The 21,843-nt window shown below is 36.4% G+C and overlaps 1 protein-coding gene across 2 annotated transcripts; it reads right to left on the reverse strand.

Moving 5' to 3' along the window:
* Positions 1–1,802: 1,802 nt before the first annotated feature.
* On the reverse strand, positions 1,803–15,946 carry LOC116895481 (arylacetamide deacetylase-like 2). 2 transcript variants are annotated; one of them, XM_032896741.1, is made up of 5 exons: positions 15,812–15,946; positions 14,249–14,471; positions 11,921–11,990; positions 10,955–11,126; positions 1,803–2,405 (listed from the first exon to the last, which is right to left on the reverse strand). In XM_032896741.1, the coding sequence occupies exons 1-5, from the start codon at positions 15,944–15,946 to the stop codon at positions 1,803–1,805; spliced, it is 1,203 nt and encodes a 400-aa protein (XP_032752632.1). The 2 variants fall into 2 exon arrangements, with proteins under 2 accessions (XP_032752632.1, XP_032752631.1); XM_032896740.1 differs by having other exon boundaries at positions 15,809–15,946.
* Between the last annotated feature and the right edge of the window lie 5,897 nt (positions 15,947–21,843).

The raw sequence follows: 21,843 nt of genomic DNA on the forward strand, positions 1-21,843 counted from the left end.
CCATGGAGAAAAAGAAGTAATAGATTTACTTCAAATAGTCTTCTTATTGTCTCCCTAAGTGGCAATTCTGCCAATGAGGCTCTGCATTGGTGGTTTATAGGACTCTGTGTCCTCACCTTTCCTCTATTGGCTATTTTTAAGTACCTTCTTCCAGCCCTTCTCCAAGTATCTTCCTCAAATGCCTTCTGAAACAAAGAGCTGTCAACTGAGAAAACCTGCATTCCCTGTCGTGTCTACCTCTGTCCTTCTAATTCTCCCTCATTTGTGATTAATACTTAATGAAGTGAAGCAATTTTCAACTAGTTTGACTTGATATCATGACCAATATTTTGTCTTTTTCCAAATTGAAACAATTAAGAGTGACGATACTTACAAAATTATGCTTAACCAACAACAGCAAAGAAACTTCTTAAGCAATTTTAGTGTCTGAATGGCAAGGAAAAATCTCCTATGGTGAATACTAAGACAACAATGAAGTAATCATAGTCAAGATGAACAAAACTTCTCAAGCTGCAGAGAAACATTAATGCAAATATATTTGGAGATGAAGATTAGATTACCAAATAAATTCACAAGACATATTTAATTTCCATTAAATAAAATTTATTCAACATTAAGAAAAATGCATCAAAACTATCAAAGAAATATACACAAGCAGAAGAATCACCAGGATATGAGAAAATTAAACAGTAATTTTAATGTTTCTGAGTAGAAATGTAGCTATTTAGGAGTTGATTTTTTTTTAATGGGAGGATGTATTCTATCATTGCAGGGAAACAAACATGTCTGGAGATCATCCACTAACTTAACTCTCTGGTTATGCAATCTCTGTGTGCACAATGCTTCATTACAAAAATTCAAAATAATACTATAAATAGTCCTACTTACAATCAATAGTTACCATCACGCATTAAGAGGTGTTATCCCACAATAAATACAATTCAGACAAGTTTCCATCAAGTTTGATCTTACAAAAGTGTAAGGCACAAATGTTCAAACTTTAGGAACAGTTCATGATCAAGTAAACTTCCTCCAATATACACATTGTTCTTATGAAAAGCAGAATATAGACTTGATGAGAAGTGTGTAAAAAGAACAACTAACTTAATTCACCTTGAGCAGATTATGACAATGAATAGAGAACACATGATTGCAAAAAGTATAGCAGAATTATAGTATACTGCTCAGTTCATACAAATGTCATTACAGTTGTGTCTATCACACTTTTTCCTCATTCGTGGTTTCTTTACTCTTCTTTCTTATTCACTGGTTTGGAACATTGTGTCACTAAATAGCAGTAGTTGTCTTACAACTAGCTACATAAACCAACCTGGCCTTGAACTCACAGAGATATGTCTACCTGATCGCCTTTCTGACTCTGGTCTACTAGAGAATAATGTGTTAACCCACCTACTACTCATGACTCCATTCCATTTTTATTTTAAATTATTTTTTCACACAATATATCCCAAATTTGGTTTATTCACTGCCATGAATCTCAAAAATGTTCCCATGTAATGAAAGACATGCTTTCCATTCTTCTCCCATTTTTGAATACTCAAAGTATATTTTTCACAACAAATGGTAATTAAAACAGATAATGAAATGTTGCCTCATTTTAGCAATATTTCTAAGATGGAATAAGTGAAGTAACTTTAGCAAACATATACAGTAACCTTTACTCAAATTGAAATGTAGCTTTATCCACTAGCCAATTAATATTGTGCCCATTCATCATACAATAGTTCAAAGTTTAACAGTCAGATTTCTTTATTGATTACGCAGCTACATGCTTCACTGACTTATAGATTTTCTTCTAACCAGTTAATATACTTATCTCTTAATTTTAATCCTAAATTTAAAAACACTGGAGCCCTGGTGAATGATAGGACTCCATGTACTCCTTTCTCTATATGCTCATGAGTAACTTGAACCCCAACATTTCTAAGCCGTGAGATGTAAATGAGACTGTCATCTCTTAAGAGATCATGTTCACAAGTGACAATGTATGTCAATGGCAAACTCTGTAACTGTGAGTCATTGACTAGCAAAGGCGACAACCTGCTATCCACAAGTACTGGATAGGAAACATTCAATTTTCCAAGAACTGGTTCAGTGTAAACATGGTTCTTTTTGTACTTCTCAGGAAGGAAGTCACTCCAGTTAACAAACTTGAATAGGTGTCTCGATTCTTCAGGCATGTGCTCGTTCCTCAGTGCAGCCTGGGGTAGAGCTTGGTCTTCAGTCACATATAGGCACACCAACTTAATTATCATCTCCCTGGTCAGAATTGGACCATGTTGATACTCTTGATGGGATGGTAACAAAGTGTCAAGTAACTGTAGGCCTGGATACATCAAGGCTTGTGCTTTAATTCTATCTTTGAAGTTTGGATCATTCTGTAGCTAGAAAAATAATGAAATCTAATGAATTAATAGGTTTCAAACAAAAGGACCGACAATTTCATTTTAGTAGCTAGAAGTAAATAAAATCATCTGAATCTCTCGTCAATTTTCTTATCCATTTAGTCACTACTTTAGAGACAAGACAGTGCTCCCATGCTTAATCCATATAGAAACAAAAACACACTCTGTTGCACACACATTTATTCACACATGGCAACCAAACAGGAAGATGATCAGTAGCATCTTAATGAGGATGACAAGATTTTATCTATAATATTGGTTTGTTCATGTTTATTTGTTTTTAGAAATTCGGCTATTGTGGTTTTCTTTAATAAAGTCATTTTGAACATCTCAGGGTTGTTCTAGAACATAGTGTCCACTTGTTCCAGTCTCTGAATTGCTACAATAATAACCATGTGTTACCATCTCTAGTTTCCCCAAAAGAATTTTTCATCTGAGTAATATAATGTGTAATATCTATAAATATAATGAAATACAATTGACAATGCTTACATATAAATTGAAGTCTAATGGGCCTTGGCATGCTTAAGAAAGCATTTAGCACTTATCTAAGTAGTCTGGTGTGATACACAATATAGAGAATAATTTATGAAAATCAGAAGATGAGAAAAAGATATGAAGTCTCTGCTTCTTATCAAATAAGAGGAGTCATGAGTCTGCAGCTACATTCTTTTCTTTTTGTACACTGCACAGCAGTGAGCCTAACCTTTACCTGTGAGCATGAGTACTTCAATAGCACCAGCTTCTACGGCAGTTCTGCAACAATGATTGTAGGTGCTGGCAATCTTTAGTAAATTCCAAGCTATGAAAAGTGCTCTCAAGGCCTTGACCTCATAAAGCACTTCCAAAAAACATGACAAAATTCCATGAAATCTCATTAGCTCATCACAAGGCTAATTATCTGATCAAATCCATATCAGAGCACAATAGAAGGGAGATCCTGCAAGTTCAGGAAGAAAAAAATTTCTAAGAGTTTTTTCCCATGGTCTTTATTCTTCACAATAACTTTGGAATGGAAATTTTATAAATAAACTGCAGCCTTTCAGATTAGTAGAAAAATCTACTGGCAAGCATAATAAAAAGCTGAGGCAAAGACATGTGGTAGCTCCTTCATATGTAGCAGAAGTGCTGTCCCCAAGTGAGTTCACACACAATTGTATTGAGAAACAGCAAGGTTAAAGCTTAATTTAACCTTTTAATTTTATATTGAAATACAGAAGAAAAATGAGAAATTAATTGGAGCAAGGATTGAGATGGTAGCTTAGTCAGTAAAGGATTTGCTTACTTGAGTACAGATGGGCATGTAATATATACCTCCTATTACCTATTAGCACCAGGGAATCCCTGAAATTAATGAGGCAGCCAATCTAGATTGCTCAGTGTTCTCCAGGCTCTATGAGAGACCCAGTTTCAAAACTCTGATAGGGAAATATGTTGACAGCCAGTGTTAACTTCTGGCTTCTATGTTTATGAGCACACACTTGAAAATGCACAGTCTTGTTCAAACACTCATGCAAATATGTGACCCCAATATGCAGACATTAAATGAAGACTGTGAGAATAAAAGTAGCAAAAACATACTAATTCTCAGAAGTAGTTGAAGACTTTATGTTGTGAATATATGTCTTTACCGCTAAGTAATCATTTTTAATATTATTAAAAGGTTTTTGAATAAAGACAGCACAAATATTAATATCTACATATTTATTATAAACCTTAAAATAGTAGCTTTCAGTGCACTAAGGAAATTTCAGAGTTCCTATGCCAAATCACCTATAGAGATAATGGTGTCACGTTAAAGGTCCATTTTCACTGAAGAAGACAATTGCTAAAGAATTGTCAGTGTCCACATTTATCCAGGACACTGAACTCCTGATGAAGGACAGCAATGCATGTTTTAACCTTGTCAAGTCAGATGGGTCAGAGGGTCTAACTGGACCCAAAACATCTGGCCCTTGAATCACAGAAAGGAGACTTGGTGGCCACATTTCTATTCTCATAATCTTTTCACATGTAACAGCCTCGTGTGACTCCAACCTGTACTTTTTGGAAAGTGTGTCACCCTTACAACAGAAAAGAAAATGATTTTACATTCTGTATAATCTTTGAGAGCTTCTGTCCTATTACCCTGATACCATAACCTTGAATAGAAAAACAGTACACCTTTAAGACTGATTCCTGTCTCCTCAACTAGAAAAATTATGATTTTTTTTTTTTTGGAGCTGGGAACCGAACCCAGGGCCTTGCGCTTGCTAGGCAAGCGCTCTACCACTGAGCTAAATCCCCAACCCCTGAAAAATTATGATCTTGTAAAGAGGTCTACAATAAATAAGGTGAGCAAAATTGCTTGGCTTAGTTGCAGACATTTCTTGCAGGCATCCTAACTCTATTTCGGTAGCCACTACAATAAAATGTAAAGACAGTTTGGGTGGCACTAAAGCAAAGGTGACACAGGGTACACAGAGTGGAGCAGAAGGACACGATGTCGGTAGGAGCCATGCATTCTTCAGCATCTCAGCACAACAGAGAGGAGTTCCTGAGGTAGCATGCTCCTAATCTCTTATCATATTTGGTTATTTGGTCTTATAATCTAAGTGCATTAAAAACCTTTAAGATTATTATTTATTTATTATAAGTATGTGTGTCCATATGGGTCTGGCTCCTTACTTGATGAAGCTTTGAAGCCTCAGTAACTTCATTTTGCAGTAATTTAAATGTAATATCCCTAAATATTTCCTCATGCTTTTTGCTAATTTAGCATTCAAGGCTCTAAGCTGTCTTAGTTCAACTCATAGAACAGATTTGCTTTTTCTCAATCAGCTGAAGGATCAAACTCTGGAAAGTTAGTGACATTTTTCAAGCTAAAACTACAAGATTTAGCATTCTGACAATAACTATTTCATGTAGTTTAGTAAGTCATTAATTGTTACCATAATCATATATACCTGTGTTTATATTGTTATGCCAGGTCAAGAGACTCAATTCCTAAACTCAAAAAGCAATTTATAGTTGTCCCAACTGACCAGTAATAAATCCTCACCTTATGTTAAACAATGAATGTGTGAATGTGTGTGTGTGGGTGGGTGTGTACAGTATATACTTAAAAAAACCCTGTCTCGGAAATGCAAATCAAAACAACCCTGAGATTTCACCCACACCAGTGAGAATGGCTAAGATCAAAAACTCAGGTGACAGCAAATGCTGCGAGGGGGATGGGAAAGAGGAACACTCCTCCATTGTTGGTGGGGTTGCAGACTGGTACAACCATTCTGGAAATCAGTCTGGAGGTTTCTCAGAAAATTGGACATTGAACTGCCTGAGGATCCAGCTATACCTCCCTTGGGCATATACCCAAAAGATGCCCCAACATATAAAAAAGACACATGTTCCACTATGTTCATCGCAGCCTTATTTATAATAGCCAGAAGCTGGGAAAGAACCCAGATGCCCTTCAACAGAGGAATGGATACAGAAAATGTGGTACATCTACACAATGGAATATTACTCAGCTATCAAAACGAAGTTTATGAAATTGAGGCAAATGGTTGGAACTGGAAAATATCATCCTGAGTGAGCTAACCCAATCACAGAAAGACATACATGGTATGCACTCACTGATAAGTGGCTATTAGCCCAAATGCTTGAATTACCCTAGATGCCTAGAACAAAATAAACTCAAGACGGATGATCAAAATGTGAAGGCTTCACTCCTTCTTTAAAAGGGGAACAAGAATACCCTTGGCAGGGAAGAGAGAGGCAAAGATTAAAACAGAGACTGAAGGAACACCCATTCAGAGCCTGCCCCACATGTGGCCCATACATATAGAGCCACCCAATTAGACAAGATGGATGAAGCAAAGAAGTGCAGACCGACAGGAGCCGGATGTAGATCGATCCTGAGAGACACAGCCAGAATACAGCAAATACAGAGGCGAATGCCAGCAGCAAACCACTGAACTGAGAACGGGACCCCCGTTGAAGGAATCAGAGAATGAACTGGAAGAGCTTGAAGGGGCTCGAGACCCCATATGTACAACAATGCCAAGCAACCAGAGCTTCCAGGGACTAAGCCACTACCTAAAGACTATACATGGACTGACCCTGGACTCTGACCTCGTAGGTAGCAATGAATATCCTAGTAAGAGCACCAGTGGAAGGGGAAGCCCTGGGTCCTGCTAAGACTGAACCCCCAGTGAACTAGACTGTAGGGGGAAGGGCGGCAATGGGGGGAGGGTGGGAGGGGAACACCCATAAGGAAGGGGGGAGGGAAGGGATGTTTGCCGGAAACCGGGAAAGGAATAACACTCTAAATGTACATAAGAAATACTCAAGTTAATAAAAAAAAAAATGTAAAAAAAAAAAAAAACCCTGTCTCAAAAAACAAACATAAATATATATAATATATAAAACTAAATATAAGTACATAAGTATATAATTACATAATACATGTAATATATAATTATATATTTTATTTTTATATACTTATGTATTATTCATATATATTTAGTATATATAATGTTTTACAATATATAATTATATATTGTAAATATATAATTATATATTGTAAAACATAATATATTTTATATAATATCTTTCCAATATAACTATATGCTGTCATATATAATTAATTATGTATATTATTTTATTTTACATTTTATAATAAATAAAATTTTGTTAGTATTGAATTTATTTATTAATTGTACATGTAGATATATATCGAGAGAGATATATACATATGTATATAATTAGACACAGAACGAGAGAGAGAGATTTGTTTCTCTATGTAGGTCTGGCTATCCTGGACTTTGCTCTGTGGTTCAGGCATGTTTCGAACTCCAATCTTGCCTGTCTCTGCCTCATGAGTGCTGAAATTAAAGCTGTAGGCCATACCCACCCAGCCAAAAACTGTGTATATTATGCCTAAAACTTAATCAGTTAAATACACGGTAGTCTCTTTTTATTCAAAACTCTATTTTTTTCCTTACTTTTTTACCTCTGACACTTTCTGAGTCATCACAACATGTAACTGTCCTTCTGTCTAATTTAACTAAGCCATTCATCACATTTTCACTTTTTTAAATGACTAGTTGTAACTTTGTGAACTTAGGGGTGCACAGTGCTGCTCCCTAATAAAGTGTCACATTTTAAATCTCTAATACATTTTTTTTTCATTTTCAGCCACTCAGTTTAAAATATTGCCATTCTTTTCTTATGATACATTAGAAAATATTTTGTAAATAAGACAGCCAAGGTCTTATTGCAAGTTCTGTTTCAAGATGGACATGAGACTCAGTTACAAGTGCAGCTGCTGTAGTCTTAGTAATTTCTCTGTTATCTGTCACTGTACAATGGAGCCTAATAGAATAGTGGATCACACTGACGAGCAGAGGACCAGGCTTGTGTGTTTCAATTGTGTTGCCAAGTAAAACCCACAATAGCGTTCATGAGTTAAACATTTCCTTATGAAAGATGACAGAAAACTTAAAAATGAGGCGTATATTTTTTCATTGAAAATATACACAGTGTCTTAAAGTCCCAACATAAGTGAAGCTCAGTATGTGTGTGAAGAAATAATAATTATCAATGGGAAAGGAAAAAGTTCTGTAAAACAAATTAGGAAAGAAAACAACAAATAAGTACCTTAGGGCACTACATTGCATGTACTTTTTACTTATGCAGCAAAATATTATAATTTATTGTTAATGAAAGATATATCATCTGTATGTAAAATAAGATTATTGGCAATATGATTGAGAATTGAGTATATATTCTATTGAATATATTATATATATTATATTGATATAATATATATAATATATATGCTTCTAGTGTCTATGAACAGTGTTAAACAATGTTTCTCCATACTAACGTTATTATTGTTTTCCACTGGTCAAAACATTCTGTTTATACAGTAAGACTTAATATGCAAGGAATCAGAATCCCAAGAAACTTTTTGTCCTTAATAAATGAAATAATAATGTTCTGTTTTTCATACCACAAAACACATACCTTATGTAATCTACTTTTGTACATCTACTTGTGTTTTTCTATGAGAAGGCCATTACCTACTTGAGAACCTTTTTGTACACTAATGATTCCATCAAACTAAACATTAAAATGATTCAAGAAAATTTTTGAATGTTTTTAGGTAATACAAGATTGCATTTCATTGGGATTTTTATAGTAGTTTGAAAAATGGATAGGTTTCATAAAATAAATTACTTTGTCTTGAAGAAGAAACATATTACTGATTGGATAGTAAGATTAAAGTAAAGAAAACATAAATATTTCAGTAAAATTCAATCAATACAAACTATTATAGTACAAACAAATATAGTAGAGACTATATCTACTTTACAAAAAGAAGTCAGTCTATATAATAAAAAGGGTACAGAATATTCATTTCATTCTACAAAAGCATTTGTGGGATTTTGAATCATCTGTTGAATTGAGATTGCCTTTCAAAATATTACCGATTTGATAGTGATTATTTGGCTCTACTCAGCAAGAATCCATTATGTGGTGACTTAATTTTATTAGAGTAGGAATTCTTCTAAGCATGATATGTCCTCTGGTGTTATTTATGAATATCTACATGTTTACACATTGTCATGGTTATACATCATATCCACTGGCCTAGATTTAGAATCATGTAGGAGATAGAGATTGGAGCCCATCTCTGGGAGTGTCTATGATGGTATTTCACAGGGAATTAAGGGATAAATTTCATCTTGAGTTTGGAGGTGCCTCCATATTGGTTGAGGCTGAATACAAGAAATCATGTCACCAGACTGCTTGACTTGGGAGGTAATGGCAAGCAGCCTCACCCTCCCACTGCCACAGCTATAGTCAACTACCACTGTGATGCCTTTGCTGCTATGATGCACTTAACGTTCCAGGAGCCAGTATAAGTTCTTCCCTGTATTTGCTTCTTGCTGAATGTTTAGTTTCAGAGGAGAAAAGTACTAATATGCTCTTCAGCTATAATTACAAAAAAAATGGTAAATTCTTTATATATTTCTATGTAAATGCAGAAAATATGAACAACAGCAACAGCAAAATTCCATAATGAAATGAATAGAGCAAGACATTGCAATTGGTGAACTTTTACCTAATACTTTCATAGTAAGCCTGAGTTTTTATTACAGTTTTCTAATACTTGGTTCTTGAGTTGCTAGGGTGGGAAGCTTACAAGTTCAAGACCTGAACATAATACAGACCACTTCGTGGAATCTCATCAAAAGCCTGTTTTAAAACAAGATTAAAAGAGAAGGTTGCATAGTCCTTGGAAGAGTATTTGCCTGGCAAATACACAGCCCTGGGTTCAATGCCCAGACCCTTCCTCCAACCATTTAAAAATCTATGATTTTTGGTTGTGAACCTAGCCTTTAATGACTGAACCATCTCTCCTGCCCAACTTGGGAATTTATCCTATATGCAGCCACCAAACCCGGTCAATATTGCTGAAGCCAAGAAGTATTTACTGACAGAGGCCAGATATGGGTGTCCCCTGAGAGGCTCTCTGCCAAAGCCCTACTGATAATAGGTGAGGATGCTTGCAGCTAGCCACTGAACTGAACAAGGGGACCCTAATGGAGGAGTTAGAGAAAAGACTAAATGTGCTGAAGGGGTGTGCAACCCCATAGGAAGAAAAACAATATCAAACAACCAGACCCCACCAGAGCTCTCAGGGACTAGACCCCCAATCAATTAGTACACATGATGGGACACATGACTCCAGCCACATATGTATCAGAGGATGGTGTTGTCCAGCATCAATAGGAGGAAAAGCCCTTGGTCCTGTGAAGGCTCATTTTCCCAATGTAGGGAATGCCAGGATGTTGAGGTTGGAGTGGGTGGGTGGTGTGGGAGCATCCTCATAGAAGCAGGGAGAGGGAGGAAAGGGGATAACATTTGAAATATTAATACATAATGTACTGGCTGGTTTTGTGTGTGTCAACTTCACATAAGCTGAAGAAAGGAGTTTCAGTTGTGGAAATGCCTCCATGAGACCCAGCTGTAAGGCATTTTCTCAACTAGTGATCAAGGTGGGAAGACCTATTGTGGGTGGCGCTTTCCCTGGGCTAGTATTCCTGGGTTCTACAAGAGAGCAAGCTGAGCAAGCCAGGGGAAGCAAGCCAGTAAAAAACACCCCTCCATGGCCTCTGCATTAGCTCCTGCTTTCTGACTTGCTTGAGTTCCAGTCCTGACTTTGGTTATGAAGACCAAAGTGAAAGTGTAAGCTGAATAAACCCTTTTCTCCCCAACTTGCTTCTTGGTCATGTTGTTTCTACAGAAATAGAAACTCTGACTAAGACACATAAAATATCAAAGAAAAATAAAATTTAAAAAAATGTAGGATTTTAAAAGCTGTCCTTAGCATTAGATAATAAATTCATATCCAAAGCAATATCATGCAAAATGGACAATCATCCTTGTTTAAGTCAAATTTTAGAGATAGCAGTATAAAAGTAATTCAAACACAGCTTCTTTTGCATTAGGATTAAAACATATATAATACAACATACCAGTTGAGTCACTGTTGCTGCCAAGGTACCCCCAGAGCTGTCTCCCATAATGCAGATGCGTGAGGGATCCACTCTGTATTTTGCAAGAACTTTCTCCTGGAGAAAGAACTTGATCACATAAACACAGTCTTCAAGGGCAGCTGGGAAAGGATACTTGGGAGCAAGTCTGTAGCTTTAAAGGTAAATCAAGCAAAACCACAACAAAACCCTTGTTAAAGTTATGCAAGGAAATATCTCACTCTTACCACCAGATACACTGATATGCTGGCCCTACTTTGAATCCTAAGTCTCACCAATTAACTAGAACTTATTGGTAATAGATTCAGGTATTGGCTCTAAGTCTATTTCTTCACTATAGAGTTGGCGAGATACACCATGATTTTTCAGTACTGTTACTGAGAATTTCAGTAGCACAGTAGATAGATATGAAGTCCTAAAATTAAGTATTTGCTCATATATTTGGTATAATATTTAAATTTCAGCAAAAGTTTGCTGTGTGAATATTAAGACTTATCATTTGGATAATGTCTTGATATGTTCTATATATGAAAATAGTATTACCTAATAGAGTTAGAATGGCGTACAATGCAATGTTTATAAACAGATCAAATAAATTCCAATATCTCAAGCATATATCTCAAGCGTATACCTTCTTGTACATGAGTGAGAACTTTAATTTTACTTGTGGATAAATGAGACACTTGAGAATCCTGGAGTTCATATTCTAAGAAAGGTCATAACTGAAAAAAATATGCTTATTATTCTACCCTCACACTATTAACTAAAATGGAAGAATTCAAAGTAAATACTGATGTATTTGAGGCTGCGTTGACATAAAAATATATAAAAATAATATAAATAAAAATCTATAGGATATGTGTATTGTTGGTTGGGTGACAGCTCTGAATAGACCAAGTTATGTTGTGAATGCATGGACTGTGGCTAGAAGAATCAATTTTATCTTACTCTATTCCCACAACAACAGCGTCGAGCTTGTTTGCAGTCAGTCTGTTCAGATCATCATAGGCTGCTATCTCTGAAATGAAATGAAAGAAAGAAATATAGCATGGTTCTGCAAACAATGGAAACACAGAAGAGTCGTGAAAGTGCTAGAACTGTGAATTTGATTGGTTGGTTGATTGATTGGTTGATCAGTTGATTGGAGCTCTGTAATCATTTTTATGGTCACAGACAACACTGTCAGAGCTCAAGAAAACGATTGTCCGTAACTTGTTACCAACATACTCCATAAAACTCTTGGAAGAAGTATTAGAATATCTGAAATTGAGTTGAAACAAGTCTCAGAAAATAAAGAATGTTAAAGAAATAATTAGCATGACCGGGGACTGAGAGAGGTCAAGGTAGAAAAGACAGCGCATACTTAGGAACCAAAAGAGGACGTACAATTGCAGGTAGAAGAAACACAAATCAGGTGATGATTTGGAAGGAAATATAATTCCTGGTAAAATAGAGACTCATCTTGACCAAAAGATGAACATGTCTTATCCCGGGATGAGTAATGAAGAGGGGATCAATAAGATGCCAATAAGTTTCAGACAATATAGACAGGTAAAGAGAGAGGAGGACTGGGAGATACCAAACATATGCACTTATGATCCAGAAGGAGCAGGTGAGGTTGGAAACAGGATGGCAAATTAGAAATGTCACTGAAGGGGTTGGGGATTTAGCTCAGGGGTAGAGCGCTTGCCTAGCAAGGGCAAGGCCCTGGGTTTGGTTCCCAGCTCCGAAAAAAAGAAAAAAAAATGTCACTGAAGCAAAACTGAGGGCCTAACTGCTTCTAAGAGGTGGCATTTTCCAGCAACACTGAGAGCATGCATGGGCGGCTCAGCAGGAGCCTTAATCCTCTGGATTCTGCTCAGAGGTCCTTTGCTTTCTCCCGTTTCTAAGTGTGGGACTTTGAAAATATATATAAACACTGGTAATTTATTTATATTTCAAATGTTAGCCCCCTTCTGGGGTTTGCCCTCTAAAAACCACCTATTCTGTCACCCCTTCCACCTGATTCTAAGAGGTTGCTCTCCCATCCACCCATGTACCCACTCCTGCCTCACTGCCCTAGCATTCCCCAAAGCTGGGGCATCAAGCCTTTACAAGACATCCACTTCCACCGATGTCAGATAAAGCAAACCTTTGCTACCAACGTTACTGGAGGCATGTGTCCCTCCGCGTGTACTCTTTGGTTGGTGGTTTAGTCCCTGGCAGTTCTGGGGGATATGGTTGGTTGATGATGTTGTTCTTCCTATGAGGTTAAGAATGCCTTCAGCTCCTTTAGTTCCTCACCTAACTCCCTTGGGTGGAGCAGAGACTGATCCACTGCTCCATCCTAGGGATCCATCCCATCTGCAGACACCAAACCCAGACACTGTTGTTGATGCCAAGAAGTGTTTGCTGACAGAAGCCTATTATGGCTGTCCTCTGAGAGGCTCTGCCAGCTGCCAGCCAACCATGGGACTGAAAATATTTCTTAATCTATTTGTTCCTTCACAACTAAAACATGAAGAAACTTGCTCATTCATTTGCATGCCCAGCTTTCCACAGTAGCCTTTTTGCTTATCTTAAAATGTTCACAAATTATGAAGATGAAATACTGGATATTATAATTAAGTACAGTTTCACTGAGGGCAGGAGTGCTACCACCTGTTTGTTACATCGTGAAGTGCAATATCCCAAACTTTTCTGTGTAGTGAATCCATGTCATCAAACGTCTAAACTGGTCTGTGTTTAAGATTCCGTCAGTCTGTCTGTCTTAGCTACTCCACTCACTTCCAGGCAAGAACTAACCCCTCAGCTCCATATCAGTTCTATAATTGTAGTACAAAGTTATGCTCTGTTTTCTAATCCTTGATATTGTTATATCATACTCCACCACTTGAACAAAGTTTGGCTATAGCATGGCAGCAGCTATATTATTTCATATCTAACAATCAAATACCTGTCTCACATTATACTAAGTGTTTATTTAATTGATGTGATTAAGATATTTAACTCTAAATTCCAAGTTTACTATTTGTACTTTCAAGTTTAAGATATCTGTATGTTACTTTAAGACTCTAATTTCTAACACAGGCATCTTTTTTCTACTTGGTTGTTTTACTACCAATGTATATATAAAAAAGAGGGTGAACTATGACCCATACATTCCAATGTAACTCTGTTAGCATACACACATTACTCAAACCAACATTGTACTGAGAAATGTCTGTTGACACATTGGTACACAGCAATGATTTCAATATAAATATATCAATAACAAACATATCAAAATACACTTACTATAACTTCCCAAGACAAAGGCACCACCATGAATGAAAATCACAGCTGGTCTCTGTCTTTCGGACTTCCTCTTTGGTAAGTACAGACGAACAGGGATGTCACGAAAGTCTGTGTCAATCACTGTAACGTTTTCATCTGAAACTGGTTTTGTAAAGTGTGCTGATGCTAAAATTGCTAATACATCTTCATATTTCATAAGACCTATGTTATCACATAATGTGGCCTATAAAAACAAGACAGATTTTAAACATTATGCACTTTTCTTTTAATAACAACAATGTAAAAGATGAAATAATAAAATAAACAATGTGATAATACTCTAGATTTTATATCTTAATTTTATTTTAGAAGGAATTTTCTCAAGATTATGTGTGGACATTTTACAAAATTCGTTCTAAACAGCGTATGATTTCACAATAATGCACATATTTCATCAAGGCTTTATTATAAAGAACTTTAGTTTTGCTTTCATATGATAAAAATCAAAGTTTTATTGTCTTTGTAATCTAAATTGTGATTCAGTGCTAAAATTATTAAAGAGTCTTAAGTTTTCCAGGATGAACTTTAATTACTATTTTATCTCTTCTATTATAATTTTAAAAGTACAGTATAATAATTCATAACAGCAAATACATAAAGTGTATATTTTAGTGATATATACATAATGGTTGGGAACATGTGAAGCTAAGAAAGTAAAAGCATCCTATTAAAATGGTATGTTTTAACAGATTAAGTTGTAATTTTGATAAAAGCATGCATATTTCTCACCCTGGGGTTTAAATACATGTGAAATAATCACAAGAGAACTGACATGGGCTGGCTCATGTATTCATTCTTCAATCAAAGAATTAGTACTTTTGAAAAAGAGAACTGTGGAAGAAAGACATGGAGATTCAGAGAGCATCAGTTGGAGAATGCTATGTCATAGAGCTTGTGCCTCTTTCTTTTATACCTGAAAATGATGTCACTTCTGATCAGCTACTGATTTTGCAGCCTAGGATTTTCACCCGCCATCTGTTAGAGCCATTAAAGAACATTTCTACGAGGGCCCACTTTGCACATACAAGAGCACAGTTGAATCATGCAGCTTGAGCTCAAATTTCAGCTTTTATTCTCTTTGCACGCTCTTCTGAATATCTTTTTCCTCTAATATAAACTATACAATTAGAAGACAGTGGAGAAGTGGAGAGCTATGTATATGCAAATAAAGCATCAAAATATATATAACAGCATCAAAAGTACTAGTTTCTGACTATACAGGAATAATTATTGGACTTATATTCATTCTGTATATTCTAAGATAACCCCAGAATTCCGGCAGTTTAGAATTGGAGACAGACATTAGAAGAAGATATGGAGATATGAAAACTTCTAATTTAATATTAAACAAGTACTGTTAACAATAATTAATATCTTTATGCTAAAATATAATTATGGGACCAGGTTTATTTTTCTTAGAATGCAAGTGAAAATCAAGTTAACAATATTCTTTAAAAAGTAATGCTTCTATTATAATATCAGTAGTTTTGTCAAAATACTCAAAAGTTTTCTATTACTTACCACAAGGTTACAAGTTTTAGCAACTGCATCCAGGGCCATTACTTTCCAGGTTTCTTCAATGTTGTCAGGCATGGGTGTATAAATATAAGATAAAAAGCTAACACAAAGCAGCCCCACACAGAGAGCTTTGAATCCCATGCTATCCCGGACTCTTCCAAGTGCACATGTTAAAATATTTCCATGATACTGAATAAAAAGCCATAGAATGAGTACACACTGGGAACCCTCACAGATAAATACAACTATTCTCACGATGTGAAGTGAAGTTGATACTTATTCAAACATTACAGTGCCAGTTCTAACTTGTTTAGTAACAGATTCTGAAAGAGATGTTGAAATTCGTCAGGTGAGGTACTGTTTAATAACATGTAATTTAAATTCCCTGCAGTGTTTCTTCATTCTGTGGTATTAATATCATCACGAAATAGTTTTAGGGCATCAGGGTCTAAATTCAAGCCCTGGATAATTCTTGAAGTAATCTTTTGTAGCTGCAATATTTTCTAACAGGATTATAGAAAGTTACTTGATATCCAGTCAAAACTCATGCTAATATCATCACTAAGTATTATTGCCTAGGTTAACAAACTCTGCCTATTGTGGACCAAGTTTGAGAATGAAAGAAAGGGTGTGTGCAGACTTGTTCAAGTTCTATCATGCAGCAAGCTAAAGCATTAAGCCTGGACCAGAATTACCAGAAAGTTCAGAACAAGTATTTCAGCAAACATTCTGGCTTTTAGAAGATAGCATGATATCATGAATCAAATTCATGAGTCAACATGACTCAAATTAGCTGCTTGGTGTCAGTAAATTATTGTTCCTAGGTGTGCGTGTAAGAGTGTTTCCAGAAGAGAATAATGTTTGTGTTGGTCCCGAGAGGCTCGTAGATGTGATTGGATATCATTAGGTGCACTGAAAGTATGAATAGAAGAAAAATGAAAAGAAGGCGTCATTTCACACTTTTTCCTCTCTTCTTGAGCAAATCTTGTTATAATTCTAATCATAATAAGGTGAATCCGTTTCCACCTTCTGTCCTTGTCCAGCGGTTGTTGTCCTTAATCCATGTATTTAATTATGTGTACACTCAGTTCTTTCTCGTTTTAAGTCCCTTCACCCTGAAGATTTCAACCTCAGTATGTGGTTCTTTCTGAGCCTAGTAATCAGCCTAAAAATTCCTAAGTGCCTGTGATTAATTAGTTTTTCTATTTGAAGTGATTCGTCTCACCCAATCTTAGAAAACCTGCCTAGATACTCCCATTAACTTTAAGTATTCGATACACATTTTCCTCCTTCCCTCTCCTTTCCTACCCATTGTCTAATAAAAAAAAACCATGTACCTGGTGATACTCTATTAATGTTGCCCCTGTGAAGTATATTGTCCCTCTTTTCCTAGAATTCTTGAGTAAATCACCTTGATTTACTCATCCTTCCTTTAGCAAATTACATAAGAACTCTGTGTTTCTTGACCATTGGATGTTGGTGCTTCTGGGTTTGGGTCTGTGAGAGTTAGAGACTTTCACCAGAGCCCCCGTTCTTTAGTCTTCAGGATGTTAAACTTGTTTTATATCTCCAGCATCTCTTCTTCTCCAACTTCTAAACAGAAAACTCTAGAACTTTCCTTCTATAATATCATTAACCAGTTCAAATACTTTATGTAGAGTTCATGTGTATGGGAATATTTATAGAACATTCGATGCATGTATATAATCCTTCCCCATTTGAAATCTTTGAGTTTCTAAATCTGAGTCAGGGTATCAATGTTGCGTTTTATAAAAATAAAGAGACCAGAGGTATGTTTGGTGAAGGCATACTATAGTGTGGGGAAGGGAGTGCCTCAGCCTGCTCCTGATGAAGCATTTCTTCCCCATGATAGATCAGCCACACAAGGGTATAATTCTGAACAGAGTTTGTTCGGGGCTTTGGGAGGGGAGTTGAAAGAAAGACTGGTGTTATTGAAAGGCAGAGAGAGAAGGGGCAGGAGGGCCAGCCATGAGCACATGGAGAGAGAGGGTGAGGAGAGTGTGGAGGGGGCAGGAGCAAGAGGACAGAACAGGAACAAAAGAGTAAAAGCAAGACAGCAAGAGAGTAAGAAGGGGACAAACAGCCCCTTTTATAGTGAGTCACTCATACCTGGCTATTGGCAGATAACTGTGGATCAGAACCAAGACTAAATGCCAAAAATAGTGAAACTTTTTATAATTGCTTTTTAAATTTTTCATATGATAAAATTACATTATTTTCTACTCTTTCCTCCCTCCAAAATTCAAGGACTCCTTTCACCCTCTCTAGTTGTGAGAAATAAAACTTTGTGGTTTGTCGTCATGTCTTGTATGCTTTGTATAATGTGTGATGTACTACTGTAGTTGAAATAAGTAAAGATAATCCCAAGCCACCATGATGTCTTATCATTATTTCATGGAAGAGTAAATATTAAAGGACATGGAAGGACAGAAGGCAGATAATAGACACGGGCCATGGAAACAAGAAGGTGCAGAGCTTTTCCTAGTTTTAACTCTCTCATGGACTTTTCTTTCAGTTTTGCATGTAGATAACCGCATAAGACATATAAAATAGTGAACCACAGCACACAATGCGGAGGTCCATAGCATCAGAATGGCTTTTCTAATTGTATAGAAGTTGAGTGATTTATACAGACTTTGGGATAATTTCACTTTGTGATATTTTCTTACTTATCAGTTCTTTATAATAAAGTTTTAGTGAATTAAAAACTGAGGGCTAGTAAGATATTTCTTCCATAAATAGAGATGCTTTCCTGAAGGTTTAATGACCTGTGGCCAGCCCTCAAATCCCATAAGGTAGAAGTAAATAAATGACCCCCAAGAGCTGTTCTCAGACTCCAAACACATATAATAAGCACATATACATATGCAAGCATACACACATGCATATACATGAATGTATAAACACAAATGCATACATAAAAGTATAAAAGTCTTACAAAATTAAAATTCTATCATGTATATTTGTTACAAGATAATGAATCTATGTCTGATCAAGCCACTTGTTTTCTCTTGATAATTAATGAATATGAAAAGAGAAGAACATGGGAATTTGCCAAAGAACCATCTAATAGCAAGTCCTAGTAACTTCATAGGCCAAACTTAAAGTTTGATTACCAGAGAAGACAGCCCAGCCAGAAGAACATAGCCAAATAACGGCAACAGCTTTTATTATAGCTTTGGCTCCAGTTGTTTGGGACACACATGATGACCAAGGTGCACATCTGTTATATATGTTCAGGAGCCTAGTTCCGGTCCATGTATGCCCATTGGTTGGTGGTTCAGTCTCTGAGAACACCAAGGGTCCAGGTTAGTTTACTCTTGATGGTTGGTCTTCTTGTGGAGTTCCTATCCCACTCTGGGTCACAACCCTTCCCTCAACTCTTCCACAAGAGTCCTCAGCACCACCCACTGTTTGCTTTGGGTCTCTGTATCTGTCTGATGATGGAGCACCTCTAAGGACAGCTATGCTAAATTCTTGTCTATAAGCATAATAGAATAATAGTAATATTGTTTGCTCTCTATTTCTTTATCATAGAATAAAATTGGGGTCATACATATTGAGGGTGGGTGGCATCCATATCACTCCATTGGGGATCCTGCCTTGCTATAGGATGTGGTCTCTTCAGGTTCCATATCACCAATTTTGTGAGTCATAGCCAAGGTTACCCCCATTGATCCTTGGGTACACCCCCCTATTCCAGGTTTCAAACACATCCTTAAGATGCAACCAGATACACCTTTGCCAGTTACCGATTTCATTCCATATTCATCACAACCTCACCAGGACTTTGGTATTTTCAATATTCTAAATTCTCCCATCAGGAAGAAATAATGACTTCACTTGAATTTCTTCTGACTGATAATGTTCAACAGATTTTTTTTCTATGCCAGTTGGTCATTGTGCCTCTTCTATGAGAAAAGTCTATTCTAGACATTTACTCCTTTGCAAAAATCAAATTATTTATTTTATTTTCTAGGGTTGTTTACACTAGGTATATTTTGAGAACTAACTGCATCTAAAATAAGCTCTCTGTTCACTGACTATAGACTTGTACAACACCCTCGAGACTAAAAGCCCAGTCACAAAATCAGCTACGTGAAACAGACAAGTCACAAGGAAGTCAGCTCTCTTATCTCAGGAAATCAAGTTACAACTTTACATGCCCACTTGCAGTGCAAGTGAAGGACTCCAAAAAACAACCTTCCATGTTACTATTCAGTTAGAAACCGTGTGTTCTGGGCCAAAGCATTGAAGGACCTGACATTTATAAGGAGGAGTACAAAAGAGCAACCCTGCTTCAGCCAGCTACACACATCTCAAAATGTTCCAGCCCAGCACATTTTGAAGTTACGTTTGAGAATTTCAAGGAAGCAAGATGAAGACAGCTGTGGTTGTAGCTCAGTGGTTGATTGCCTGTTTTTATGAAGTGCTAGAGTCAATTTGCAGTATCACAATAAATAAATGTATAAGTATGTTCATATACATACATACATATATACATACATACATACATACCTGATGTGGGGGACAGAAGTGGGCCAATTTAACATGGATAGTTGTTATGAATTAAATCCTCTTACATATGTCCAATTTTTCCTGATTTATATGTGAAATATTGCCACATTAGTTTGGTATACCACTTGAACTGAAACAATGCCTGTGAAACATGATCAGACTATTACCAAAGTACATTTCAATAAACCTGAAGCATCTATTTTTGCAAGAATGCTGATCAGGCTTGCCTATGGCAGTGTTTTAATTCAATATCCCAGAAATCTATGTAAGTAGTTGCCAGAAAGGTCAAAGTAGCTTCTTAAGACGGTTCCACTATGCAGCTATTAGGCCTGACTCCAGATCACCTCTACCAGAGTTTTGAAAATGCCCTATGATACTTATCCAGGGGTATCAGGAGATTTATCAACAACACAACACAGGCACTCATTGGCAAAAACAATGTTGAGAACAATTCTTTTTCTGGAAATAACATCTATGCGAGCCACAAGGAATGTTTATGGGTTGCCAAAGTAGTAGAAATTATGCAAGCACCATCTGTTATAGTCATGTGTGGGTTTCTTAGTATTTTTCACAAATATTGATGCTCCTGTATGGAGTCAGAGATTAGGAAGGATTCAAACTCCACATCAATTTTATATCCAGAAAAGACTAATGAGCCTAGTAAACAGCTTAAGACTCCTGATCCAGGCAACTGACCTTATCCCCAGGGATAGCCAGGTACCCACAATGTGAATATCCTAAATCATAAAATTAAGATCTAACCATGTATATCTTTCCAACATCACCTTTTCATTCCTATATCTGAGTTGATTCTGAACACAGTTAAAGATGTAGCTTCTAGAAGGCCCCTGTGCATCTTTCTCAGTGGTTTTTAATCATGGAGTCATGAATATAGTGGTATTGGTAATTGACACTTACAATTCAAATCTGTTAAGTAACATTGGTATTGCTACCATAATATTGTTGGTTAATTTGCTATGACGCTGACAAGTTCTTTTTGTGATCATTATTGCTTGTATAATTCACAAAATATCTTTTAGCTTTTTTGGTTCAATACACCAGCCCACCAAGTTTTTTGTTCTTTTGTTTATTTGTTTCTAACTTTATCATAATTTATATGAGCTGCTTAAATTAGAAAGGTCCCTTTGAGGTGCCTCCTGTGAAGTCACTGACAGATCCTCCTGGTAATCCAAATATCACTATCTGTTATATAACTGTAGTATGAGTAAGGTTTGTAGTTGACCACTGTCAGAATGAGAGAATATCTGTGAGCTGTGTCAGAATGAAGTCTGGGATAGTAGATCCTGGTTAGGATGTCAACAGGAGCCACAGGTCAGACTGTGGAGGGTGCAGTGCCTTCATTCTTATTGCCACGTGCTTGTAAACAGCCTGGCATCTTAGTGACCTACCTAAAGTCGTAGATATTGTCCATCTATTGATAAAATTCACAGTGGGTTGTTTTAGTTACCTCACCATTTTGCCAACTCAATCTGTGAGTA

Source organism: Rattus rattus, chromosome 3 (assembly GCF_011064425.1).
Source record: "Rattus rattus isolate New Zealand chromosome 3, Rrattus_CSIRO_v1, whole genome shotgun sequence".
NCBI lineage: Eukaryota > Metazoa > Chordata > Mammalia > Rodentia > Muridae > Rattus > Rattus rattus.

Excerpts from the sequence above, each read along its gene's own strand:
- LOC116895481 (XM_032896740.1), bottom strand. The coding sequence starts at position 15,946 with ATGGGATTCAAAGCTCTCTGTGTGGGGCTGCTTTGTGTTAGCTTTTTA. Across the intron at positions 11,127-11,920 it reads GCTGTTGTTGTGGGAATAGA|CTACAGACTTGCTCCCAAGT; the intron begins GTAAGATAAAAT and ends TTACCTTTAAAG. Across the intron at positions 2,406-10,954 it reads CAGCAACAGTGACTCAACTG|CTACAGAATGATCCAAACTT; the intron begins GTATGTTGTATT and ends TTATTTTTCTAG.